Genomic DNA, 27860 nt, shown 5'->3' with positions numbered 1-27860 from the left:
TAGCAAAGAAATATAAACATATTTAAACTGAATGCTAATAAATTGTAATGGACATTTTGTGTGTGTCTTTGAATATTTTGTTTCCTCTGTGTAAATTTATGAGTCCCATTTTTCCCAGAAGACAACATATACTTTTATTTGAATCAGATACAAATTCACAAGACATTTTAGTTGGAGATCTTAAGTCTGGTGTAACACACTTTGCTGCAGTGACGACTGCATAATATAAGTCTCATAAATGACGCTGTAGGAAGTTTTTTTTATATAGTTTGCTGTGTTGGTACATCTAAATGGTGATGCTTCAGTTTGGATGATGAAGAGATTGGAGCTTTACTGTTCTACATGCAGACATTTGTAAAGAAAGGCTCTTTTTTTTCACTTTTATATCAACAAATGTATTACAACAACATTTGTCACATAGCAAATTAAACCACATTGTTACAAGCTGCACTTAGAAACCAAGGTAAGTTTTTATAACATGGCATCCGAGGCTACTAAATTTAAATATAACAAAATAAAAATCAGTTAAAAAATTGGATGCAGTCGTAGCATATGTTCATGTATAACAGTTGGCACAATACAACGTTAATGTGTTATTCTGAATGATCAGTATTTAAAGAAGTAGCTTGTGTACAGGTGAGTGAAAATGTTTTCACCCCCCCAGGGTTTGTGGATTAAAACAGCATACATATTTCAACATTATTCCTTGAACAATACTTTTAAAGGAATACATTAATGAATGAATGCAACAACAATATAGGACATTTGCAGAAAGGAAGAGCCTGCTAGTCCAAAAGGAAATAAAAATATCACTACTTGATCTCTGGTCCTAATCTCTAAATCTATGTGGAATTTTAGCACTAAGAGGATCTAAAGTCTCTTTAGAGAATACGATATTGGTTAAAGGGTTACCGGAGAATATTCGGATCACATTCCAAAAGGGAAATACAAGCTTTTATACTACAAATTTTTTTTCTCTATTCTTATCTGAATATATGAGATTACTATTTTGTTGCTTGTGATAGTAAAGGAATGTTTGTGAATGTCAACACACTCCTTGTTTGGTTAAAAGAAATTCCTTGTACTTTTCATTTGTCGATATGTATTAAAACTTTGTCTTGCAACCGTGTTACGTAGCTACAGTACAGGTCTACTGGTTATAGTGTATACACTCACCAGCTATTTTAATAGGAACAGCTGTACACCTGCTCATTCATGCAGTGAGGCAGGCAGCAGATACAGGTCAAGGGCTTCAATTAATCAAACATCAGAATGAGGGAAATGTACTCTTGAGTGACATTGGTGGTGTCAGTTTTTTCAGAAAGTGCTGATATCCTGTGATACACAGCTATGTTGACATGAATGCAGGCCCGCTGAGACAAGATAGTTTGGAAAAAACATTGGAAAACCTTTTTTGGAATCTACCACAATGCCATGCGCTACCCAAACTGCTCATGTCTGCTTTTTTAATGTTATACTTCCATTCTTCTTTGAACTGCTCTGACACGTTAGACTTTAATATCATGTCAAGTTAAATAATAAACACTTTACTGTGGTCTTGCTCTTTCTTTCTTCTCCTTTTCTGTATTTTCTTACTGATTACAGCAAAAGCATGCGCTCACTGAGCACTTTATTAGGAACACCTACACAATGCAGTGATCTAATCGGTCAATCTTATGACAGCAGCACGATGTATACATTCATACGGATACAAAATAAGAGCTACAAACATTAGTACAAGGGAAAAATTGATCTCAACAACTCAGGATGGCTGGAGTATTTCATAAACTGCTAATTTCCTGGGATTTTCATGTACAATAGTATGATTTTATGTATTGTTCTGCTGCCACATGATTATATCGAAGTAAATACTGGTCAGTGGCTGCTTTAACAACTGAAAATCAGCATCTATAACCAGTGATTTGTTTTTTTGTTTTGTTTTTTGTAACAGTGAGTTTAAACAGACTTTAAGCACATTTGCTTTCATGAAAGCTCATTATGCTTTCATTAAAATACACTGATCAAAATATGATATGATTTTGAGTCAGATATTGTGAAATGTGAAATACAATAAGTGTGTCCTTAAGCCCTTAGAAAAACATTTACAAAAAGAATGTTAATTCTTTTTAGGCAGAACACAATACATTACAACAGCAAAACTCATTAGCATATAACAACACACACGCTATAGGACGTCCACATAGCTGGCACTTCATTTTACTGGGAATATTAAAGCAAGTGAAAACTATCTTGAATATAGGCAAATTTATGAAATATTTCCCTTGAAGAAAATTATATTTTCAAATGCAAAAATGAATTTACATACATTTAGCAACAGTATATCTAGAATTTCTTTATGAATTTCAAGCTTGAAATTGTTTTGTTCCGTTGGCAGAATTTTTGCATATTTCAAGCTTATTAAAAAATAGAAAAATGAAAAACTGAAATCAGAATAACGCCTACAAATATGTGAGGACAAAATATGAGATAAATTAGACTATAGTCAAGATATTTATTTGCTAAAATATTATGTTTTGCAACATGGATTACTCAGTCTGCTTGCTGTGTGAGTTTGTTAGTTATTGGTGGGTTTTGGCCACACCAGTGCAGTTTCTCCTCTCCTCGGTTCATCTTCCACTTGCAGGAGAGCAACATTCGAAAGGTTTTCTGGAAGGTTTTGTTGCATAAGGCATAGCACATTGGGTTTATGGTGCTGTTGACGTAGCACAGCCAGTAGCCCAGGTGCCAGAGGGACAGAGGGATGCAGTCGGAGCAGAAGGTGGAGATCAGCACCATGATGTTATACGGAGTCCAGGTAAGAATAAATGCCAGGAGAATAGCGCTGAGGGTCTGAGCTGCCTTCTTCTCCTTGATGAGAACCATTCTTTTCCGTTTCGTGATTTGACTCTTGAGGCTGGAATCCATAGGTTGTGCCGATGGGGACGCAGATGTAAGTGTTACCTGTTGTGATGATGGGCAGGGATGTGTAACAGCTTCACTGTTGGCTTTTTGTGGGCTGATGTTCTTCAGGACTGGCTTGAACTTGTAGGAAATGCATTTCTTGTTCTTTTGTGAGCAATACTTGGTGGAATTAGCAAGATAGTGGCTTTCTTCATAACAGTTCAACGGTTCATCCTGATTCTTGTAGGAATCTTGAGATGCTGCTTCTGATACAGGACGCTCCTCATCTTCAGAGGATGTGTAGCTATTGAGAGCAGCAGCGTGATCTGATTTCACCCACATGTCCTCAGACTGTGCTGTGGTCTTAGTCATGTTACTCTGGTTTGATGAAGACCACGAGCCATGTGTTCTGTTCCGGTCAGTGCTGAAAGCAAAGCAAGATCGTTGCCTTTGTGTTTTTGGGTTGTCTTGCCTATCTGCAGATGTGGTCCCTTGCAGCTCAGCCAAGTCTTTTGTACGCTTTTCAGTCTCCTTGTAGATTCTGCAGTATAAAATGGTCATAATGGAGACAGGAATGTAAAAGGCTGCTATGGCTGTACCAAATGTAATCACAGGTTCTGAGAAGAATTGAATCTGGCACTGGTCTGGAGGAACTGTCCTCTCGCCCACAAAATACTGCCAGCATAAAATAGGAGGGGCCCATAAGATGAAGGATATAAGCCACGCCAAGCCGATCATAATACCAGCACGCCTGGGTGTTCGTTTAGCTCTGTAGGTAAGCGGCCTCGTGATGGAGAAATATCTGTCAAAGCTGATCACCAGCAGGTTCATTACTGAAGCATTGCTTGCTACGTAGTCCAGAGCTAACCAGAGATCACATGCTAAGTTTCCCAGAGACCAGTATCCCATCAGAATGTATGTAGTGTAAAGGTTCATCGAGAACACTCCAATAATGAGGTCTGCAAAAGCCAAACTTAGTAAATAGTAGTTGTTCACTGTCTTCAGTTGACTGTTCACCTTGAAAGAAAGCATCACCAAAACATTTCCCACTATGGTGATTAGGCTCGCAACAGCAGACACGGTAGCAATCGTGATGACTTCCCAAAGATTATATGGAACTGATGGGACAACTGATGTGTTCCCACTTGCTGTGGAGTTGTGAAGTGGTTCATCCATCTTTCTGGTGATAGTCTACTGGGAGCAAACGTCAGATAAACAGTCCTCTTTGTGCTTCATGTTGAATTAGCAGTGGCTAACCTGAAATTAGAAAAGAGAATGATTTAGTCACAAACATTTTGTTTTGAGGTATACATTATTCCTTGCAAGAAGGTGATCAGAGATACTCAGAGACAAGGTTTTGCAGAAAGAGTAAAGAAAATTCCCAGAATAATTTTAATATTTTATATTATTTTATTTAAACTATTCAAATATCAGGCACATACAATACATAACACACATTATAGTCATGAATATTATGCATGTAATATAATATATGTCTTTGTTCAAATAAACTTAGTGTAATAAAATGTATAAAACAGAGGTAACATTCCCAGTGGATAAAGATGATGAGGCATTTACTGATGAGGAACTTTATATGCAACCCTACGTGTAGAATGCAAAACTACGGATGTTGACATGGGTGAAGATGAAGGTATGGTATAGTGAGGGTGTAAAATCTATAGGAAGAGAGTAAAAATGTGAAGGAGGAAGAAGATAATGGTGACGATGCTGGTGAGGAATAAGGGGGTAGAGTGGCATGCATAATCAAAACCATAATTATCAATAATCATAATCATAATTAAACCATGCACATTTCATGCACTGCATCTTGTTGTCTATGCAGACTGCTCTTTTAATTTTTATGCATTTGTTTCCCTATAATAACATCCATTGTTTCAATACTACTCATTCGTTAGAAACTCCAAAATTCAAAATACTTAACTAACTACTATGTTTATTTTATTTTTAGTAAACCTTTATTTTTTATTTTCAGTTTTATTATAATGCGTAATGTAGAGGGTTAATGAACAATTTTGTGTTTTTAAACTTTTATTGTACAGGTATATATTGTGCATATGGCCGTCATTAGTGTGCAGTTTCTATGTGGAACCTATCTTAGGAAATCGGGGAATGTTTTTAGTGTAACACCCAGGAGTTACAGTCCAGTCGGTGTTTGCTTTTTCAGTGATGGAGGGTAGACCGAGCAGGGGACGTGGTGGTCACTGGAGAAGAGGCGGCAGTGCCGGCGGTGAGGACAGCGGGTTTACCGGAGATCGGAGAGGTCGCGGGAGAGGCGGTCATCACCGCGGAAGAGGGAAAAGGGACCATTATCGCGGAAGAGGCCGGGGTTTTCCTGAGGCTGGTGCTCGCGACTTTTCTCGCGGAGTGAGTGATCGTTCAGGCAAAGTTTCAATCTCTAAATAATGACGGAATTTCAATCTGCGACTTGCTTCCTAATATACTGCACCATGTGGGGTAATAAACACCATCTCCACAGCCAGTGTAGGGCAATACTCATATAGTCAAGAGAGTAGTTTAGGATCCGGTGTTAACTGGCCATGTGAATGGTTTAGCTAACAGGATGTAAATAAAGTCTGTTTAAATGGTCCTAGGATTCATATAAACAACCTCAATGTCTTGTAATTCAGTTTATTCAGTTAGCCCACATATTAGGATAATTATCTTATGCACTGTTCGTTCTATTTGAACACATTTCAGGCTTCCTTCCTTACTTCCTTACTTTCTTACTTCCTAATTTACTTCCTAACTTCCTTCCTTCCTTCCTTCCTTCCTAACTTAGTTCCTTCCTTCCTAACTTACTTCCTAACTTAGTTCCTTCCTTCCTAACTTAGTTCCTTCCTTCCTAACTTACTTCCTAACTTAGTTCCTTCCTTCCTAACTTAGTTCCTTCCTAACTTACTTACTTCCTAACTTCCTCCCTTCCTTCCTAACTTAGTTCCTTCCTTCTTAACTTAGTTCCTTCCTTCTTAACTTAGTTCCTTCCTAACTTCCTTCCTTTCTAACTTACTTCCAAACTTAGTTCCTTCCTTTCTAACTTAGTTCCTTCCTAACTTCCTTCCTTTCTAACTTACTTCCTAACCTACTTTCTAACTTGGTTCCTTCCTTCCTAACTTAGTTCCTTTCTAACTTACTTCCTAACTTACTTTTTTCCTAATCTCCTTCCTTCCTTCCTTCCTAACTTACTAACTTCCTTCCTTCCTTCCTTACTTGCTTCCTAACTTACTTCCTTAGTTCCTTACTTACTTACTTGCTTCCTTCCTTCCTTCCTAACTTACTTTCTTCCTAACTTCCTTCCTTCCTAACTTCCTTCCTTCCTCCCAACTCAAACCAGATAAATATCTCAGCAGGTTAGTAAAGGCTAACCATTGTATATACCATGGCAGTCCACTTTATTAGGAACACTTTTACATCTTTACGTTTATGCAGTTAACCAGCCAATCATATGACAGCAGCACAATGCAAAAAGTCATGCCAAGAGCTTTAGATAACGTTCACATCAAACATCAGAATGAAGAAAAATCGTAATCTCTGTGACTTTGATCGAGTCATGGAGGTTGGTGATGACGGTCTGTTGATCTCCTGTGACTTTTACACACTGCAGTCTTTAGAGTTTACACAGAATGGTGCGATAAGCAAAACACATTAAATTAAGAAGCAGTTAATTCAGATGGAAAAGCCTTGCTGAGGTCAGAGGAAAATGGCCAAATTGGTTCAAGTTACCCATGAGGATTTCATGAGCATAGGGCCATCAAACTGGACAGTTGAAGATTAGGAAAACTTTAGAAATCGTGTTTTTTAAATGCAGCACTACTGTTTTGCTGGCATATTGTGAGTAAAACCCTATAAACCCTAATAGACCTTATGTATTGAAGAAATGCCTACAACAATCATGATATATTTTTTTTCATATCGCCCACCCTTATTGCCAGTCGATCTACCCGTCTGTTTATGTGCAGTAAGAGGAGAAAACTGAAAAACCCACAGAAAACATGGAGTGCAGAAATTCCATGGGCACTCAATCTCAGAATCAGAGATGCTGGAGCTGGACGTCCCCACAACTAATCAAATAATAAAAAAACAATAATAATAATAATAATAATAATAGTAATAAAACAGCTTGCTGCAGTACAACTAGTACTTAATCTGAAATGTATTTTTAAGGGTCAAGATGAACAGGATGACAAAGAAAACATCGAAGATGAGATGCCAGCAACCTATTCCAGGAGAAAGCTGGAGTCTAACTGGGATCGTTATGAGGAAACGGAGAAAGAGGTGGTGAACGATGATGTTCCAGTGCAGAGAGGGACAGACTATCACGTCCTCCTGACTTCCGCAGGTAAGAGCTGCACTTGCTCATCACTTTAAAATGTCTGTCCTGCTGTGGAGCCACATCTGAGATAATGCTCTCACACCGGGGTATAAAGACGACAGCGGGTTAGGATTATTTCAGTCATCAGAGCCTGCTGTGGGCTGTCGGTCTTTAAGAAACTCCCCTGGGCAAAGCTTTCATTTTTGCTGCACAGCAGGATGTGATTTGGAAGAGTGTTCCGAGGAGGGAAAATGAATATAAAATAGGATTGCTGATATTCTGCAGAAGTCTTTCTGACATACAAATTATACACTGTACTCTATAATAATAGTTGGATATTTTAAGTTGAAGGATTAAAGAACAGTATGACAATTGTAGACATTACATATGTACAGTACATATGATAATTATATCATTAAAATCATTTATTTTTTAATTTATTATTTAGATTAGTACCTTTCTACAATACATTATACTGAATTTAGTTGGTTTTATTTTCCAAAATGTAAAAAAAAAATGTAGCCAATTTTAAAGGTCTTTCTTTGTCTCACAAGCTGCATATCTGACCACACGCTTTTTCCTACATGAAAGTAAAACCCACTTGCTCGTGCAACTGATGTCCACTGTTCGTCTCAACCAAATGCCCCGCTAACCTTTCTAAACGAAATGAGAAATAATTAGTGTGCCTCCTAGGTGCATATATATTCGTGTCTGTTTAGAAAGCATTATCTGTTCATTCAGATTCTTCTGTTATAACTAAGACATTGTTATTATACATCAGTGGGTTTTGGTTAATAGTTATGTTCTGGTGTTTATGGTGATTTATGTTCTGGTGGTTATTTTTATGCTTGTCCTATTTAGGTTATTTTATATTAAGTTACTATTGATTAAATACAAGCAAAACACAATGGCAGATTATTTTTTTGTCTCATAATTGAATGTTTTATTTTCTCTACACAAAGTCTCCTATTCTATTATGTAAGCTGTTTCATCTCTTTAAACAGGAAGCCAGTTTTTAATTTGAGATGAATATCTAGATAGTAATTTATCTTTAAACTCTTGGCTTTACTTGTGTATTTAGTTAGTTTTGCTTTACTGTCTGGATATACAGTACACACCTGAAAGGCCCTTCAGTGAGTAATCTGATGTCTTTGTAAATAGTTAATACTTGATCGTTATCTATTGTAATCATTTGGTGTCATATTTAACAGCAAAACAAGCTTCTTTTGTCTTGTGTTTTCTCTAGAGTTATTTTTTTCCACCCTGTGCTTCATTTGCCTCTCATTTCCCCACAACAACCACACGGCTACTCACCAGGACTATGCATCTGCTTTATTGTAAAGTTTTTTCTGCAGTGGTGTTGAACTCCCTCTTGTGGATTTCTGTTAGAGGTTATGCTGCAGTTTAACACCAGGAATTGTTTGAACACTGCTGTGAAACAGCAGAGAAACTATAAGTACTGAATGCGTGACCTAATGGCGTGACCCCAGACCCAAATATCCCTGTTTTCAGCATGTTACTTAAAATTGCATAACGTAGGATTAGGATTAGTGTTTTCCCCACAAGATTATGTCTTAAACAGTTGGGTGCTTTCATGATTGGAATGATTTCTGCACATGCTCACAAAGCTCAGTCCCCAGGATCGTTGATGGCCTGACAGGAAGTGTATTCAAACACAAACAAGAATCCTGAACCAGAAGTAATTTTTCAGAACAGATTTTTTTTTTTTTTTTTTTTTTTTTTACATTTAATACATTATAAAATAATGTTCTATATATCTTCCAGGTTATTGTACAAAGAATTTATTCATCTGTTGCATCTTTCTATATTTTATGGTCGTGTTTTTATGTATTTTAGGAACTGTTAGAATAGCTTGTAAATGGTGCTGTTAAGAAAGATTATTATTCTACACCTTCAGTTGTTTACCAAATCACTATAAAATGCAATTTTATTTGTTTCTTTTTAAATTTGGCCTTTAAAAAGAAGACCAACTAGATAAATTTTTTTAATGTGTTTAATGTCTTTCGTAAATCAAGTGAAAAGCCAAAAATAATGCTTTCCTAATTTCATCTAAACATTATAGAATAATGATCCGTATAACTCCTTTATATAGACTACTTTACTCATAGCCTACCATCATACACTCATAGAAATATCTTCATAAGGTTAAAAGTTCTTGCTTTTTAAAGAAATACTGACTGAAAGTATTTTTTAAAAAATGATATCACATGTTCTAGGGTTCTACATAGAAGACACACTGAATATTTCTTTACAAAAATGGCGATCCCTGTTGAGTAAGCCAGAGGCAACAGCAGCAAGAGGAACTTCTTGACAAGCCATGAAGACAAAAGGGAACAATATCACTCATGCAAGGAAGAAAACATAGCAGTGTGGTGCTGTTACCACCTTTGAATATTTAGATATAACCATACATCCTGAAATGTAAAGGAATTTCCCAGTGATTTACATTTAATCACAATATTTTTAAAAAATCTATGTATAATCATGTTTAATGTTGTGGAACCTCTGCGAAACAAGACAAAAAATGCAAGTTATAGCAAGTTAATTAACACCTTTTGACCAATCAGAATTGAGAATTCAGCACGGCCATGCTATAAAACAGTCCTAAACAGTTATTTAGGGTTCTAGACCCCCAACTCCCTCTCCCAGAAAGAGTGCATTGGTATATTATGAAATGAAGTTAACACTAGTCTATTCAAACTTTCATGTTAATACAAATTAAAGGCATTCTTCTCTTCATATCCTCATCTTGGTATCAAGCCGTTTTGCTGCTCACAGCATCTAGTGCTACAGTTTTCCATTTATATTCAACTGCGTGCTGAGAGAAGCGTCTGTATTTAGTTGCGATTTTCTACCCACAGAAGCACAGTGTGCTTCTTATTCCTATTATTCAACTGTGTTTGTTTTGCCCACACGAACAATTAGTCACCTCCTGTGTCATGAAACCGCCACTCTATTTAGTGCGGCCTGATTAATTGAATGTGGGTGTAATTTGTTGGCATTATCTATGGTAACTGAAATCAGGAATTGGACACAAGCACTCTGGTCATTTCCAGCACAACAGTGTGTTTTCACAGCCCTGTCCTGAATGTGACTGGGAGCTTTGCTTGTTAGTTTTTCTGTATCAGGGATTTGAAGTGGCTGTAGTGCTCGCTGCAATAATGCTGGATATAATTATAGGTTAGGGAAGATGAGGCTTCGTATCTACAAAATAATTGTTTTGGGAAAATGGTATGGAAACTGGAAGGACTATAGGTAACATCTAGCTTTAACAAGACCTGTTCACTTGTCCGATCACTTGAATGCATCCTTCTATTCACCACCATAAACAATGTTTATACAGTTCCCTTCTAAAGTACTGAAAGCGCAATACTTATTTTTGCTTTACACTGATGACCTTTGCGCTTGAGATCAAAAGATGAATGAGACAAAAGGTCCGAATGTCAGCTTTCATGTCTTGATATTGATATCTAAATGTGTTAAAGAACATGGACCATGGGTTTCTCCAGTGCAGTCTGCATTTATGTTAAAAAGGATAAACCAACATGAAGACCAGAAAGCTGTTCATAGGAGAAAAGCAAGCCATTCTGAATCTGAGAATAGATAAAAAATCAATCTAAGCCATTGCACAAGCATTGCCAATACAACACTTTGGAATGTCCTGAAAAAGAAAGCAAGCACTGGTGTACTAACAGATATTGGACAGGTTCACCAAGGAAAAACAGCAGCAGCTGATGATGGAAACATTGCGACAGCTATCACAAGAAAAACCCAAAACAACAATCATTGACCTCACCAACAACCTCCGCAGTGAAGGTCTCACAATCCAACATTTGAAGAAGACTTCCAGAGCAGAAATATAGACCATAACCCAAGATGCAAACCAGCAGTAAGAGTCAGAAGGTCAGATTAAATTTCATAAAGAAATACAGAGATGAGCCACAAAAGCTTTGGAACCAAGATTAACCTCGCTATAGTGATGGAAAGGCCAAAGTGCGGAGAAAGAAAAGATCTGCTCATGATCTAAAACCTAGAAGCTTATAGGTCAAGCTTCATGGCTTGGTTTTGGGCTGCTTCTGGGATGGACTCACTAACCTTTATTGATAGTGTAACTCATGATGTAGCAGCAGGATGAATTCAGAAGTCTACTGAAACAATCTGACTGTCAATTTACTGAGAAATGCTTCCACTACACTAGGGAGGAACTTTAATAACAAGACAATGACCCAAAACACACTGCCAAAGCAACAATGTAGTTCATCAAAGAGAAAAAGTGGAAGGTCTTAAGCTGATCAAGTCAATTCCTAGACCTTAACCCAACTGAGTGCCATTTCACCTCTTGAAAGGGGGAATGAAACGCCCCAAAACAAACAAGAACTAAAAATGGTTGACGTACAAACCTTGGAAAAGCATCACAGTTTGTGTTAAAGAGAGCTGGCTGATTTAGGATACAACCAGTTGAGATGTTCCTCTTTGTTTTTACAGTAATTTGTGCTAGTTTTGAAACAAGTTTGCAGGTAGAAAATTTAGCTCATCAAGATGTGGTGTACCAGAAATTTTTGGGCTATGTTCAGGACTTTTTGTATGGTTTTTGAGATGTTTTTGAAATTTTGTAGCACCTGTTGAATGCTGTGACTTGGCAACCCTGCACACCATTGAAATCTTGGCCAGAGAACTATTGTTTATTTAGAGATTTTCTTCTTTTTGTTATTTTGTTTAGTTCTGCTGAGATTCTGAATGAATCACATCACTGTTTCATTATGTTGCAGCTCTTCTATACTGTTGATTGTTTTAGTCAATCCAAAATGGAAACCTAAGGCTTTTGTGCATTGTTACACCCTTAATTGTGTGCAATTTCCACATGTAGTTGTGTGTTGAATGAAGAGGGTGAAAATCAATAACTCCAGGAATCTGTTCAGTCCTCAGAACATCTGGATACTGAGCTCATGTCTGCCTGATGAGGTGTAATTCAGAAACTGGAGCAAGTAGCACTATTTTCTGTCCTACCGAGACCTTTCGCACCATCGATAGGTTTAGTGACCGTAATGAAGAACTACAACCGTTATATCTCCTCAAGGATGCTTTGCTTAATCTAAGAGTACAGCAGTGTCACAATATTAATATCTCTCTCTCTCTCTCGTGCATGTTTCTTTTATGATCTGAATTAAAGCTGGAAATATGACGAGAGCTGGATTGTTATAGTACACCTTTGTAAGAAATTGTGTAAAAGTCGTACCCTTTTAAGAGGATAATGACACTTGAAGAATGCCTTTTTCTCCCAAGTGTGTATATAGAGGAAGGGCTTTTACAGGCTAGAATTTGTTCTTTTTTTTATTTGAAATATGTGACTTAAGCTTCAGATTCCAGTGACTGTGAACCACTTTCTTGCTTTTTTCTTATCCCACTGAAGTACTTCAGAGCTACACACAAAGGGCAAAGTCAGATCTAGTTTAGGTTACTGTGACAATATCACTGGCCAATATTTTGACCTTTTCTGCTTTGGCAGTGGTGTGTACACATCTCATCCTCTAATACAAATCTGCTTGAAGGGAGCCAAATGTAATGTATTCTTACAGCAAATGGACAAATACTCAGAACATTATGTATATGAAAAAAATAGCACTCAAATGTATTACCCAAACATTGATTAGCTCCCAGCTGTGAGTTCAGCCATGCCTCGTATCATTCACCCATAGTACTGTGGAACAGACTAGAAGCAGAAGTGGACGAATAATAAATGTAATAGCTTTTCTACCAGTTACTTCAAAGCCTTAAAGTGCTTCCCCAGTCTCATATTTTAATTAGCCAGAAACATGCTGAACCACTTAATAAAAAAAGCAAGTAATGTAATTTAACCCCTCTGATCTTGTTATCCACTCAAAAGCATTAACACTGACTAATGTGCAATATGTACAATATGGTCATTGTTCCCTAGCACCTCAATACTTTTTATATAGAGCAAGTATTTTTTTTTTTTATATTTCATTTATATTTTTGAATATATTTTATACTTTGGAATACATCTTGGAATCTTATCTTATCTTGTCTTATCGAAAATAAGTTTAAACTCCTACAGAGGATGAAGTGAACATACTACATCACAGGCAGTGTTACACACTCTGAGCAAAGCACCATCTGCCCTCTTCTACATACATGAGCGTACAGGTGCCCTTACAAATGCCTGGTGTCACTGTGAGCATCTCCTGACCAGAACTGATTACAACTTACGATCTCCCAACAACAGAGCGAACGCTTTTTAGCTGCTGCACTCAGGAGCCAGTAACTGCGATTATTAATCATCCAAATGTGTAATTTGTTAGAACTTGTATATAATAATAAATCACTGCTTAAATACAACACTATTTTTGTACTTACAGGAGGGGTCTTGCCAACAATTAATACTAGAACAATACTAACATTTACGTACCCATGTATTTTAGGAAATTTTCTGTGTATTAGTTCATGCTATAGGCTACTACCAACCTACTATATGTGTGTGTTTGTTTGTTTATTTGTTTATTCATTCATTCATTCATTCATTCATTCATTTATTATGTATTTTTATTGTAGCATTTTTTATTTTTCTAAGATATCACCTATACTCAAAAACCATCCAGAATTCTACTCTACAGTAGGGCTTTTCACACAGGGCTCAACCCCGGGTTATCGTCGTTCTAAACGCCGCTTTTAACCCCGGGTAAGGAAACATTTCACATTTGTAATTTGAAAGCGGTGTTAGCACTTTTTACCCGGGGTTATGAAACCCTGCTCCGGAGCAGGGTTAGCACTGCGTTTGCACAGTTAACCATGCATCGTGGTGCTAAGTTTGTGTGAAGTTTGTGAGTAAGTGTGAAACGGAGCGGTGTTTGCTTGTTGCTGCTGGACGCTTCGCAACAGACATCCAATCAGAAATTGAGCACGGAGGCTCATGTCATATCATGGAAACAGGAAACGCATGTCGGGTAAACGGGTTGCCTGCTTTTCGTCCAATCAGTGACTATGACGCCACAAATATGCAAATAAGAACATTAACCCGGGGTTTAGTAATGTACAGTGTGAAACATCTGTTAACGAATACCCAGGATTAACAGATAACCCCAGGTATAATATGATCAGTGTGAAACGTGATTAGAGATAACCCAGGAATCTGTTTTTCCGGGGTTTAGGATGACCCAGGGTTAACAATTTCAAGTGTGAAAAGCCCTAAAATGTGGTTTGAAGCAGTTAATTGTTGTTGTGTCCATGATGTCAGTTAAAATGATTTTAGATTAAGGTTAATTACAGGCAGTTATGGATGAAGAAAGGCATGAGTGGTAACAAGAACTGAAATCCTGTTGTTAATTTGAACTAACTAATGAATTTAGCTGTTTTGACTGAATTCCATTTAAAGCCACTTTTCATGTCCGTTACTTTTAACCAGGTTTCATTTCTTCATCTTTTAAAAGGGTCATTCATTATTTGATGGGACTTCAATTCCATACCTTTTTTTTTTAAAGGATTCCCTCTGTATCAGTCTGTGAGTTTTGATTTAAGCCCAAATTTAGAATTTGAAATAATTCGATTCTGATCTGCAGACGTCTGCGCCGCTGAAGGCATTCTCCTGTGGAATGGAGAATTTGTCGCATGGAGACACAGTGATCTTTTCACTGAGCACATTCAGCCCGTTTACCAGGAAACGCTCCTCTGTGATTGTATCAGCAGCCCCTTAATTAAATGGTGTCACCACAGCGAGGGATTTATGATGCAAGTAACACCGTTTAAGACGTGCCCCTCCGAGGGCGAATTAAAAGTCGATTTGGAACCGGTTATCGCTTCCTCGGTCAAAGTTAAATTTAGCAAAATAAAATTCAATTCTCTCTAGAGGGGAGTTTGCATTTCAGCAGTGTTACCCAAGCCATGCTCATGTAATTGTTGCCTTGTTGCTAAGGGTAGAGCGCTCAGGACAATGGTCCGCTTAATGGCTTTGGCTATTTAGTGCCTCTGAACAGACATGACACCCACACACACACACCTTTCAATACTGATTGTGGCTTTCTGACGCTGCATCTCCACAAAGAACAAGGATCTGAATCAGGCCTAAATGACTGGATTTTCATCTGTAATATATTTTGGATTGAATGGTTAATTACTAATTTATTATCTAATTAGTAACCTTTATGTTTTAAGTAATGTTTTGTTAGTGCACCAACTTTTGGACTTATTGTTTGCCTGAGAATTTAAAATGACCAGCTTTGTAAACAGTGAAAACCATAAAAATCTCTGTGCTGGAAAAGAACAGTATAGAAAAACATATAATAATAAAACGCATCTGATTTTCCTTTCAGCAAATATATATACAGTGAGATCCAAAAACAATGAAAATCTTTTTCAGGTAAAAAATATTTCCTTCTTTCATTTAAGATAAAAAAAAAAAAAAAAGGTTTTTAGAGTTTTTAAATATTTAGATACAATATCTAGATCCATATTTAATTCTGCCTTATTTCTAGGTCTCTATTTAAAAGTAAGTGCATGTGATAGTGATATTGACAGTGTTCACCGTTTTGTCAGATTTTCTATGTCTAATCTACCGAAGCATGTGCTCAGATGACACTCTCATGGATTTAGTCTAAAATGGATGAGATTTCCAAATACTAAAACTCATGAAAATGTTTCAGTGATTCTACTTTTCACTCAAGGTGTAGTCGGTCATATAATTTAGAATGAGAATTGTTGTATTAAATTAGAAAAGAATGCAAAATAGACATATTTTTACTAGTGGACTCAGGTGTGTGAGTGTGTGCTTGAGAGAGTGTGTAATAGACTTGGATATAAATTATGTATACTGAATGATTTTTTGCTTTCGTGTGTCCAGGTTTTAGGACTCTTATTTAAGTGTCTGTCTTGTGTCAAAAAGAGTAACACTGTCAGTCACAGACTTTCTCACATACCTGTGTGTAAAAAAAAAAAAAAAAAAAAAAAGGTATGTAGAATAAGATTCATTCTTGACTACAAGCTAAAAAGAAAACTTTATTTTTAAACAAACAGACAAAACAGGACAGGTACTCACTATTATGTCCGGTTACACTCCTGCCTGTCCATCTCTGTATTGATTTTCATCCTAAAACTCTTCAACTGGAAAAGTCCACCAAAGCGTTTACTTCATCCTGCCACGTATCCTTTTTGTGACACCTCACAGCTTTCATCTTTTTTCGTTTTCAGTACTCGAAAGCAAAAAATACTGAGGAGGCAAAATATGAAGCCTGACTGTCTTTAGGCTGCAGAAGAATAGAGATGTTCTGAAGGGTTGGAGCAGATGCTTCCTGGCAGTAGAGGGAGATGATCAGGTGCTCATCTGCTGCTGCTGCTGCTGCTGCTACTGTAGCCTCTGCACACTTCATCTGTGCATCAGTGCGTTTGTGTGTGTGTGTGTGCGTGTGTGTGTGTGTAATACACATATGTAGCTGACTGGCAGGGAGGGAATCATTCCCAAAGGGGCTGGGCTGTTCGTCATCGTTAAGGATAGTCAGTGTGATGTAGCTCCTGAAAAAGAAGGATGAGGAGGAGAGACAAAACTGAGGGGTTAATGTGAGTTATAATCAGGACCAGAGCCAGACCAGCCCATCATTCTGTTATTTGCAGATCTCAACAGAATTAACCTAGATGAATATTTGCTACTGTTTTACCGGAATTCCTTGTATATAGAGCGTCTGCCATTTCCCTATTGTATAAGAACAACAAAAGGACTTGAGATTCATGACTCCTCGAGGTTGATGCGAAAAAGTGATTGTCACCTTTAGTGTTATGGAAAGAGTCTGCCATAAAGAGATAAAGTAGACCAAGACTTGAAATAATGACCCAGAGTAATGAGGCTTTTTTCAGACAGGCTGTTTTTGTTCTTTTTTTCTTTTTATTTATTTTTTTGTGGGCATGTCTGCTTTGGACTCACTTATGACCACAAGATTCGATATTTGATTGACCAGCCCTCAACGATCTTTTGCTGTTGTTCTTTTCCCCTGTGTGTGTGGGGGGGGGCTTTTTGGGGTCACAGATTTGCAGTAAGAAAGATCACATAAACAAATCTAATATGAATATTTGCAGAAGCAGGACTGGGTGTAAAACATAATCCATAGCAAATCTAGCTAATTTTCCAATCTGGTGTACACATCATTACTATAATAACCAGTGTTCTAGCAAAAGAAATCCCAGAATCAAAACCCGAGTAAAAGCAATCAATTTAAACAATCTTTTAAACCATGCCTTAATTAAAAAACATGCACAAACAAGTCCAGGGTTGTTTTTTTTCCTTCCCTTTGAGTATTCCTAGCTCTTTCCCCTAAGGACATAAATTCTGCCAGATGCTCGTTATTCAATACAACATTCTTCAATTATTCATGATCAGATTCAATATTATGGCTTTACAAATACACAAAAGGTCATGAATTTAAAAAGTCAACAGGTGCAACTGAATCCAGGGTTGACCCCCTGCTTTGTCTAGACAACTGATAAAATTAGAAAGTAGCAGTAAATAATGAACAATTTCAGCTGTAGGTTGGAATAAGAGCACAGCGAGAGAAATGGCCGTGTGATGGAAGTCTGAGAGCTTTGTGATGAACATGGATTTTACATCATGACGCAGATACAGCGGGCTGATAAATAACAGCCATAATGAACATCCGAATTTGAATCATGACTTCTACTTGACCAAAGCTTTATTTATCCGTACAAATGGTGACTGTGCGGTTTAACAGCATTAGTGTCTGTGTTTGGAGTTATACCTCTACAGAATCACCATTTATGCTACTGACCAACAGAATGAGAGCAAGCATGTGATTTTTAAATCATTAGTTTCTAATAATCCAAGCAACTCCTTTTTTGCTTCAAATCCACAGAGTCTTTTGATCATCATCATCATCATCAGTCTCCCGCTTATCCGTAGCCGGAAGCAGACTTCCCTCTCCCTAGCCACTTCCTCCAACTCTTCCGGGGGAATTCCAAGGCGTTCAGGTCAGCCGAGAGACATAGTCCCTCCAGCGTGTCCCTCCTGGGGTCTCTTCCTGGTGGGGCATTCCCGGAACACCTCCCCTGGGAGATGTCCAGGAGGCATCTGAAACAGATGCCCAAGCCACCTCAACTGGCCCCTTTCGATGTGAAGGAGCAGCGGCTCTACTCCAAGCTCCTCCCGGGTGACAGAGCTCCTTACCCTATCTCTAAGGGTACACCCTGCCACCTTACGAAGGAAACTCATTTCGGCCGCCTGTATCCGGGATCTTGTCTTTTCGGTCATGACCCAAAGCTCATGACCATAAGTAAGAGTAGGAACGTAGATTGACTGGTAAATCGAGAGCTTCGCCTTTTGCCTCAGCTCCTTCTTCACTACAACAGACCTATACATAGACCGCATTCCTGCTGCCGCTGCACCAATCCACCTGTCAATCTCACGCTCCATCCTTCCCTCACTTGTAAACAAAACGCCGAGGTACTTAAACTCCTCCACTTGAGGGAGGAACACTCCTCCAACCTGGAGGGGACAAACCACCTTTTTCCGGTCGAGAACCATGGCCACAGATTTGGAGGTGCTGAACCTCATCCCAGCCGCTTCGCACTCGGCTGTGAACTGCCCCAGTGCACGCTGTAAGTCCTGGCTCGAAGGAGCCAACAGGACAATATCATCTGCAAAAAGCAGAGATGAAATCCTATGGTCCCCAAACCGGACTCCCTCCACCAGATCTTGAAATTTTTTTTAATTTGTAATAGGCTCTTTGCATGTGGATTTTCTGTGCAGAAATACTAAAAATGAACTGTTAAATAACTAGAACAACAGAAAACCAGAATTTCTTAGTCAATAAGCAGAATGAAATCAATGAGCAGTTGTATTTCAGTACGACACCGGTGCAAGATAGCAAAAAATAAAACAGTATTTAGTTAACTCTGACAGTTTGTAGCAGGACCTGTTTTATCACTTTAGGTTAAGATTGTTGGTTTTAATCTTTCAGTTGAAAAAAAGTACAGTTTTTAACTTTTTTTTTTTTTTTAGAAATATTTTGGGGATATCTACAGTATAACACTTTTCTAATGTTGGCTTATTCTAACATTAACCGATTTTAATTTAATGTTAATGAAATAACAACATGCTAGATGTACTCTGACACAAAGTAAGGAGGTCGAGTCTGAATTCCTAATTGAACACGTCTGATTTGTTAAAAACACCTTTAAGTGCAATTAGATGTGAGAAGCAGATGTTTATGAACACTATCTTTCAATGAAGAAACAGTTACTGATGCACTTCTAAACATTTTGAGGACTATTTTATTTAAGTGCCTTGGTGGCCAAACTATTGGCTTGCGCTTCCTTCCATAAGAAATATCAGCAACTCTGTTATTATGCATATTGCACTAGTCGAGAATTGTTAAAATGTTTGTGATTGTAAATACTGAAATCATCAGCAGCTGTTTTAGTGAAAGCTGTCTGCATGTAATGGCAGTACTATATGTGTAAAAATACTATATGTGTAAGCTTTAATCCCAATATAGACATTGATGTTGCTTGAAATAATACGATGTTAACAATTTCTATTCCAGACAGTTAAAGATGAAAGTGTAGAAAATATGAAAAGATGAAAATTACTCCTTTCCCCTCTTTGTTTGTGTTTTTTTTTCCCTCAAAAGGACAGTCCTTTTTTTCTCAGGCTCTTCACTGTAATTAGCTTCATCTTTGCCCATCAAAGGAAAACCTCGAGTAGATCAATGAGGTGAAATTAAGATTACAAACACACACAGTAAATAGAAGATGAAAATACATGGGTGGAAAATGATCAAGGTTGTCAAAGGCCACACAAAGACTAGGACTGGACACACTGTGGCTCCTTATCTACCATTTTGTGTTTTGTTTGTGGAAACCCAGGTGTCTGTCTGCATACAGTGTACAGTCATGTAGTAACCGACTAACATCTTGCGTTCGATCACGGACTCTGGTTCTGCACATGAGCAGTTTATTAATGGTATTGAGTTTCCAGTGGAGAAAATGAGATGCTGACGTATGCTTGCATTACACTGTCTAGCTGCATATACTGTTTGTTCTTCATAAAAATTCGAGCAAGAATCAGTCCTGATACGATGGGTGTGGTAGTCTGGGCGGCACTAACTCAGCCTTCCGTCTGTGCCGTGGCTAACCTCGTTTCACGGCTGGCTAAACTTCGAGACGTCTGAGCATCCATGTGTGCTGCAGCGAGGAGAAGGCACTGTGAATGATTGCTGTTGACAGTGTGCCTGTAGGAGAGTAGCCCCCTCTCAGGTTTTTGACCCTCAGGCGATGGGCTGTGGCTTTGATTCTGTCTGCTTCATCAGCTGAACCTTCCATCACTTGCATCAGGTTACTATAAAATGGCTGCTGCTCAGCAAGTTCAACTACAACACACTGTCCCAGATTTGACACGAAAAGACTTCCCTCAGGTGTTAACTGCGTGAGTCACTGCTCGAAAATTGGTGTTTTTGGTGTATAAAAATGTTTTTAAAATTTTAAAAAGATTACTCTGATGTTTTACAGCCTGGTCTGTATCTACTGTATCTAATATTTTGAAATAATTCTGCGTGCTGAGTGAACGGAAAATATGTAGTGTGACCCCCAAAAAGTATTTGGAGGATATGTAACCACAAGTGTTACAGAAACTTGTTGATTAAATGCTCAAACATTGGCAAGAAGTTTAGCGAAACAAAAAAATCGCAATCTTTAATGAAGCCGCTATGGACTGTCCCAGTACTTTTTTTGTAGACTTGTTTCAACCATATTTTATATTTCATATAGATCAGCATCTTGAGATCTAAATTGATTAAGTCGGGAATTGGTTATAAATGCAGATCGGGTTTTGGAATACAAATTTCTTTCTCCGTAGTAGGCGGCATTCTGCCACTACGCTGTCAGGACATTCATTATGCTGTTTCCATACTGAATTTGACAGCTAGAGATACTGTAGGAGAGGTAAAACAAACAAATAAGTAAACAACCCCTTTACCCTGGACCTCTGTTACAACCTACTACAGAGATTATGTTAAGACAGAAGACTTACATTAATGTCAGAAAGCCATAGCCAAGTTTAATGGATTAGTTTGTTGAATAAACGATACTGCTGTTTAGTTTTGAAGTCTGAAGAGTTAAAATAAAAAGATTTCTGTTGCATAAGCAGATATTTTCAGCGGTACTCACCAGTGCTTGAGTTAAAGTGTGTGTGTGTGTGAGAGAGAGAGAGAGAGAGAGAGAGAATGTTAGCATTGTCTTCCCTCAGTAAAGAAAATAATTGGAAAGCATCTGTGCTCGTCTGCCTACGCAGTGGCACAGTGTCATTTGGTTGATGATAGTTATGAGTTGTAACCGCTATGTTAATGGGCCATTATGTTTTCCTCTGTACTTAAGCCCCGTCCACTGGAACAGTCATTTTAAGGGCAGTTTATTTCCCCAAACGCATACATTCTGTTCCACTTGTTCATTTCATCGTCCGGTCTTCAGACACATTGCCCGTGAGAGCAGCAATTATTCTTCAAGTGCGGTATATGACGCGCTTTCTCTTTTTTATTTTTCATAAGCCATGTCATATCATTTACCCTACAATCATGTAGTATCTAATCTTCATGCTATTTGTCGTTTGAAGATTACAGTAAAGATTGCTTTTCTGGGTCCCTGTTGGTTTAAGAGGTTTTACTGCTCTAATTTCCTGCCCCTGGACCAGCAAATTATCCCACCAATCATCTTTTCTTTAATCAGTTTATTATAGATTTTGCTTGGCTTTTTTCCTTCAATAAAACAGAACGTGGCTACATTTTAAAAGTGCATTTATGAAGCACATATGTAGAGAAGTAACAAATTGGTTTAGCGAGTTAAAGCTATATTTAATCATTAGCGTATATTAGGGGGAAAATCCAGCAGATTATACAGTAGATCATATTAAGTCTAATAACAAGACGAGGTGTTGCAGAGCAAAATAACTGCAGGTCTTAAACAATGCACAGAGACGTTGAAATAAAACAGACGAAATTTCTGGTTAAATCCAAGTTTAAAACATGTTTAAAGTGTCAGTGTGGGAAATGATTTGGGAAGGAAGTCTTGTTTAGAAATGTGATGACTTGGAGGTTGAAACTGTCCATTAGGCAGCTGGTGCTGGACAAGATGCTCAGCTTGCTTTTGCCAGATGGCGTAGATGTGAATAAGTCCTGGCTGAGTTGTGCGGCTTCTCACCTCCTGCACACGAGAGCATCCTCTCCCTTTTCAAGCTGATATCAGAGACGAGTGGAAATAGTGACTTAGTGATCCACAGCTGGTGGAATGTCAAGAAAATATTGCAGAATAGTGGTGAACAAATGATAAATCTAATAGCTAGCATGTGAAATCTCCTGTCCTGTGTTTTCGGATGCTTCCGGCTAGGCGAAGAAGTAATAAGTAACATAATGTGATCATATATGGTGAGCTTGTTTTGTTAGTTGAGTATGCTAATACAGGCCAAGAGAAACAAGTTGATGATTATTATTCTTTTCTCACCAATTCTCTAGTGTAGCTTGTGTCATAGACAAAAGTTCTGTTTAAGTAATTTAGAGAATGTTTTGGCATTGAGCTTCTATGTTCCCGCCGTCACGTAAAAAAAAAAAAAAAAAAAATACTCCTAAAAATGATAACTGCTGTCATTTCCTCTGTGTATTTAACCATGAAGTGTCTGCATGTTGTGCAAGCATGAGCATTGAATAACTCAGTGGAAAGTTTTTTTTTTCTTTGTCTGGCAGCCAGCTGTGAGTAAAAGACTAACCTCCTGGACACAAATATCTCTGTCCCTAGGTACAGGCTACTGATTTGTTTATCCCTGGTTCTGCTTTAAATATATCAGTACATGACCAAAAGCATGTGGACACCTGACTGTCACACCCAGATATCACATTTTAGTGTAAGCACTGCTTGTGGGAAAAGTGCTAAGCTGAATTAGATACTGTATTCAACATTTGTTCATGTTACTCTGTATCAGAGAGAACAGTAATTAATACTGACCTATTTAATGGGTTCTCCAACATTTAGAATGTCATTAATGTTTAATTTCATAAAGATTTTAAACTGTATTTATAGTGTGATGAAACAGAAACCATTCATATTAACAGACTAGGCAACAGATAATAACTATAAGATCTCAATAATAATAATTATACTAACTTTAACTATGGTGGATTGTGATTTCTGTTACTGTATGTAGCTTTAAAAAACCCATGAGTCTCTCCTGATGACCATTACACTTATAGTCTGAATGAATAATTTATGTTAATGTCTGGGAAAGGGGTTTGTATTTACACTGCCGGTTCCGCATTTCTTTTTAATAAATAAAAGTAAGATTATTATGCATGGCTGACTTTCGATCGCAATTAGTGCTCTGATTTTCACCAATGGCTTGTATTAATTGCTTTGAGTTCCACTTGTGTCTAAGTAGAAAAAAATCTAGCCGTTTCCGTTTGCTGCCTCTCGGTCCTCAGGATAAAGCTCAGTTTAATGAGTGCCAGTGTTTCCTGGGGAAATGTCCTGCGAGCTGTTTAACAATGCTGGAAATGAGCGTCTATCATTTTGTAGGTCATCAGTATCCTGTTCGTTTAATTTTTCTAATGAGACCTCTCAATTTGTCCTCTTCCCAACAGCATGAGCAGTATAGTAGATGCTGTTGTACCTAGTTTTTTTCTTCAGCATTGCGTATATTTATGATTTATGCAATTTATGTGATTTCGGTACAGGGTGGAGCCTCAGACGCACGTCTGCTTCACAGTCTAGAGAGAGTACATTGATTTAACAACCTCCACCATCATCATATCCCTTTGTTTAAGTCTCAGTCTGTATGTAAACTTTGTATGATCCAGTGATGTCTTAACCTCCTCAAAATTATTTATTGAAAATAAATAAACTCAATTTTATCTAAATGTTTTTGTGCTGTTCACACTGTTTTTATTTCTGATGGCATTTTATCTCAGACTTTTGGACCATTATGTTTTGAAAATTTCTTGTAGATCTATCTATCTATCTATCTATCTATCTATCTATCTATCTATCTATCTATCTGTCTGTCTGTCTGTCTGTCTGTCTGTCTGTCTGTCTGTCTGTACTAGGACCATATTAATTGGTGGAAGTAAAATATTTTTTATTCTATCGAATAATAAATGGACACCACACACAAAAAATGATACTGACTATAAAAGTCAAATTTTTTAAAGTCAAGCATTCATTTGATTCCTTATTGAGCATTAAACAAAATCAGAGAAAACGGACAGCAGTACAAGCCTGAATCTGGCAGCCTAGCTTGGTAGAATGCCCACTCATTTGATATTTCACTGACACTAATTTGTTTTGTGCTTACCACTTTAATAACACGCTCCAAAAATCTCTAAAGCATTAAAAAGGCAAAGGCGTGTGAGCGCTGTGTGCACTTGACCCCCTGCTCCTACTACACGTCTCTATAAGCAACATCACCAACAGCAGTTGGCAAGCGAGGTGCAGCTGAAAGCTTGTTTTTGAGATGCGCTCACACGCAGAGTGAGATCTGCAGCACATCCTCTTCTTCACTCACACAGCTGTGTGTGACACAGCAGCTGTGTCTTTCTCCTGCTGTCATCTCTGACTGCTTTTTTGTAGAATGGAAGTCGCTTTGTGTTGTAAATGAAGATGAGGTGCACGTGGCTGTAGAATTCTTACTGTTCCGCTAGAGATTCTACATTTATTTTATAATGAGTGTATATATTGTGCAATTTCTATCCTAATGGGAGTGGGCACTTCCAGGTTGACTCTGCCTCAATTCACATGGCACCAGGGGTCAAAATAATGTCAGTCCTATGCTACGATTTTCATAATCATCATACTTCAACTGATTGGTCCACAGTTTTACCATAGACCAAAGTATATTTTCTGTGATTTATTTTATCCACATTTATTCATTAAATATCAGTTATTTTAATCATTATTTACTTTCCCCCACTTTAGGTGACTCCTACACTCAGTTCAGGTTTTCTGAGGAGAAAGACTGGGAGGTGGATTCACTAGGAACTAATCAGGTACCTGCACCTTCTACACACATACATCCGATTATCTTTACTTGATATATTTGCTATTTAACAGTAAAATATAACATTATAATATAGTAAGTTTATATCTCAGATTAATATTTCTGCAACTAGGATTTGTCACTCTGCATTTTTTTTTGTTTGTTTATACTTGAAATGTACTCAGATGAACAATATATACAATACTACACTTCATCCAGGCACATGTCTAATGAGAACAGCATTTCTTTTTTCTTTTAGAGTGACTTTAGTTCACATTTCCTACTTATTAATTAATGAAATCATCCCTTTTGTTGTCCGATACTCTATATGTTAATTACTTTGAGCTTAGTCACTAGGGTTCTGTCACATTTGGATGTATTCCTTGCACTCTAACTTGCTTCCTTCTTATTTCTTAGTGACTCAGGCTGTCTCAGTGACTAATTTTGTAAACCTAAATGTCTTGGTTTTAATGATGTTGTTAGTCAAACTGACAGACTGATGTTGGATTGCAGGTACCCGCTCTCTTTGTAGACCTGGAAGTGTTAGCTCGGTCTCTTCAGGAGCTGCCACTGCATCAGAGGCTTGATCTGGAGCCCAGTCTTGTTCAGGTTAAAAAAAAAAGACAGGTTTTATTTTTTGGCAGAATAAAGTAGCAGTTATACAGTGTCTTATTTTGAGTTGATTTTGTCACGCTAGGAGTCGACTCCAGTAGAGCTCCCATCTGTAGCGGTACTGAACAAAGTGGATCCAGTACCCAGTGGATTTAAGCCTCCTGCTCCAGCACACTCAGGTCACGGGGCAGGCTCACATGGATCGCGACCTGTCCAGTCTGTTCCAGGCCCCAGCGTGTGCTCCCACTCCTCCACTGCAGTAATCAGCCCTGAGGATGATGCAGAAAAGGAGCTAGATCTTCTCCTGGGACTACAGAGACCTGTCACAGGCCTTTCTCTAGCTGAGCCAACAACCTCAGACACCATACAGGGAGAATCTGTTACCTCAGGCAAAGGTGAGTGCTCACACTGATGCATTAATATGTGCTTATACCACAGCCCTCTAAAATTCCTGAATCTGATTGGCCAGAATGTCTTGATGCTTGCAGTCGTGCTACTGTATTGAATATCAACACACCTGAGTAGTACCTTTCATTATAGCAGTTCTGAGTAAAACGCTGAGTATAAACACTGAGAGAACCCGCTCCTGAGTGTTATTCCTAACATAATGGTCACTTTGTCTTGATATTGTTTGATTATTTCAGCTGCATCACCAGTAGAGATGGAAAAACAGGTGGACCAGAGAAAAACCCAAGAGGAGACTAGTACAAACCAACAGAAGCCTGAAGAATTGCAGCAGAAATCTGAGCTGAGTGCATCAAAGCAGGAGATGACTGAGGAAGATCTCGAAGACTGGCTAGACAGTATGATCTCCTAAACAACTGTGCACATCTCAGACAAGCAGTTCTAGACATGAACATGAACCTGCATGTTGCTAAGGACATCCTTAAGGACATCTTCCATCAATATCAGAATCTTTAACCAAATTTAAAACCTGTTGTTAATGTTTATTGATGCCTTATTGATGAAGGCAGATGCTTTCAGTCAGAAGCCATTACTGTGTGTGGGGTGTGAATCAGTGCAGTCTGGATTAAAAGCTGTGTATCTGTGCAGTAAATGACAGGCAGGATTTATTGCATTGATCGCTTTATTGTTTTTTTTTTGTCCTCTTCTCCCAAATGAAACACAATTCACCAAAGCTTCTACATACATAGAAATGGCCAAACCAGTAATGGTTTACAATTTTGCCTTGTTCCTGTTAGTGTGTTACCCTAATGTTCTCAGCTTTGGGTTGTCATATCGATTTCCTTTAACGCCAGCGCAGATCATAAGCTTGTAAGCTTTGGCTATTAAAAAGAAATCAAACAAAAAATAACTGCAGTTGTGCATTTTTACTTAAACATCTTTAACTAAAGCCACAAAACTAATCTAGGTAAGTTCATCTAAAATACAGGCTTGCTACACATATGAGGAGGGACAAAAATGTTTTGCATAGTCGCTTTCATAAGGCACTTTGACTTTTGATGAAATAATCGAATGGGTTCATGGATCTATGTTCTGCCTTTTGACGTTCTGCATGCCGCCTGTTGTGTTACTGTGTTATAAGGCATTGCACATTCTGCATCATAAATGTTCATTCTTTAGTTGAATAACAAGAAAAGAAGGTTGTGCATATTTGTTCATTCACTCAGCATGTCTAAGGAATACTTCACTCAAAAAAAAATATTTCAGCTATTAATGATCAGTGGCTGATAGGTTCCTGTTAGCATTATGTGAAATACAGAGGGCCAACTGGTCCTGACTAGCATCATTCACTGATAACTATATTTGATATGTTGTGTTTTCTCTCTTTTTCTTTTTAAAAATTGTTTTACTTTTTTTTTTTGTATTTTGTGAATATATATATATATATTTAATTCTTTTTAATAATATGTTCCTCAGGTGTGTGCTCTCACAGCTCACTGCGCAGTGTAAAGCAGATAAAAGGCAATAAAATGTCAAAAGAACCAGTGAGGTCTTTAAGATTATTAA

At 37.8% G+C, this 27860-nt stretch overlaps 2 protein-coding genes across 2 annotated transcripts; one reads left to right on the top strand and one right to left on the bottom strand.

Moving 5' to 3' along the window:
* Nucleotides 1-20: 20 nt before the first annotated feature.
* chrm5b (cholinergic receptor, muscarinic 5b) lies at nucleotides 21-16762 on the bottom strand. Its single transcript, XM_058379714.1, has 2 exons — nucleotides 16299-16762; nucleotides 21-4158 (listed from the first exon to the last, which is right to left on the bottom strand). Exon 2 carries the CDS (start codon nucleotides 4075-4077, stop codon nucleotides 2551-2553), a length of 1527 nt encoding a protein of 508 aa, XP_058235697.1. The 5' UTR covers nucleotides 4078-4158; nucleotides 16299-16762; the 3' UTR covers nucleotides 21-2550.
* Nucleotides 5055-27835, top strand: aven (apoptosis, caspase activation inhibitor). Its single transcript, XM_058379715.1, has 6 exons — nucleotides 5055-5286; nucleotides 7084-7258; nucleotides 25217-25291; nucleotides 25795-25886; nucleotides 25975-26284; nucleotides 26534-27835. The coding sequence occupies exons 1-6, from the start codon at nucleotides 5089-5091 to the stop codon at nucleotides 26704-26706; spliced, it is 1023 nt and encodes a 340-aa protein (XP_058235698.1). The 5' UTR covers nucleotides 5055-5088; the 3' UTR covers nucleotides 26707-27835.
* The last annotated feature ends 25 nt before the right edge of the window (nucleotides 27836-27860 follow it).

Source organism: Hemibagrus wyckioides, linkage group LG25 (assembly GCF_019097595.1).
Source record: "Hemibagrus wyckioides isolate EC202008001 linkage group LG25, SWU_Hwy_1.0, whole genome shotgun sequence".
NCBI classification, from domain to species: Eukaryota; Metazoa; Chordata; class Actinopteri; order Siluriformes; family Bagridae; genus Hemibagrus; species Hemibagrus wyckioides.
This window is presented reverse-complemented; position numbering and strand designations above follow the sequence as displayed.

Coding starts and splice junctions, on each gene's coding strand:
- chrm5b (XM_058379714.1), bottom strand. CDS start 4,077: ATGGATGAACCACTTCACAACTCCACAGCAAGTGGGAACACATCAGTT.
- aven (XM_058379715.1), top strand. CDS start 5,089: ATGGAGGGTAGACCGAGCAGGGGACGTGGTGGTCACTGGAGAAGAGGC. Junction 7,259..25,216: donor CGTCCTCCTGACTTCCGCAG/GTAAGAGCTGCA, acceptor CCCCCACTTTAG/GTGACTCCTACACTCAGTTC. Junction 25,292..25,794: donor ACTAGGAACTAATCAGGTAC/CTGCACCTTCTA, acceptor GATTGCAGGTAC/CCGCTCTCTTTGTAGACCTG.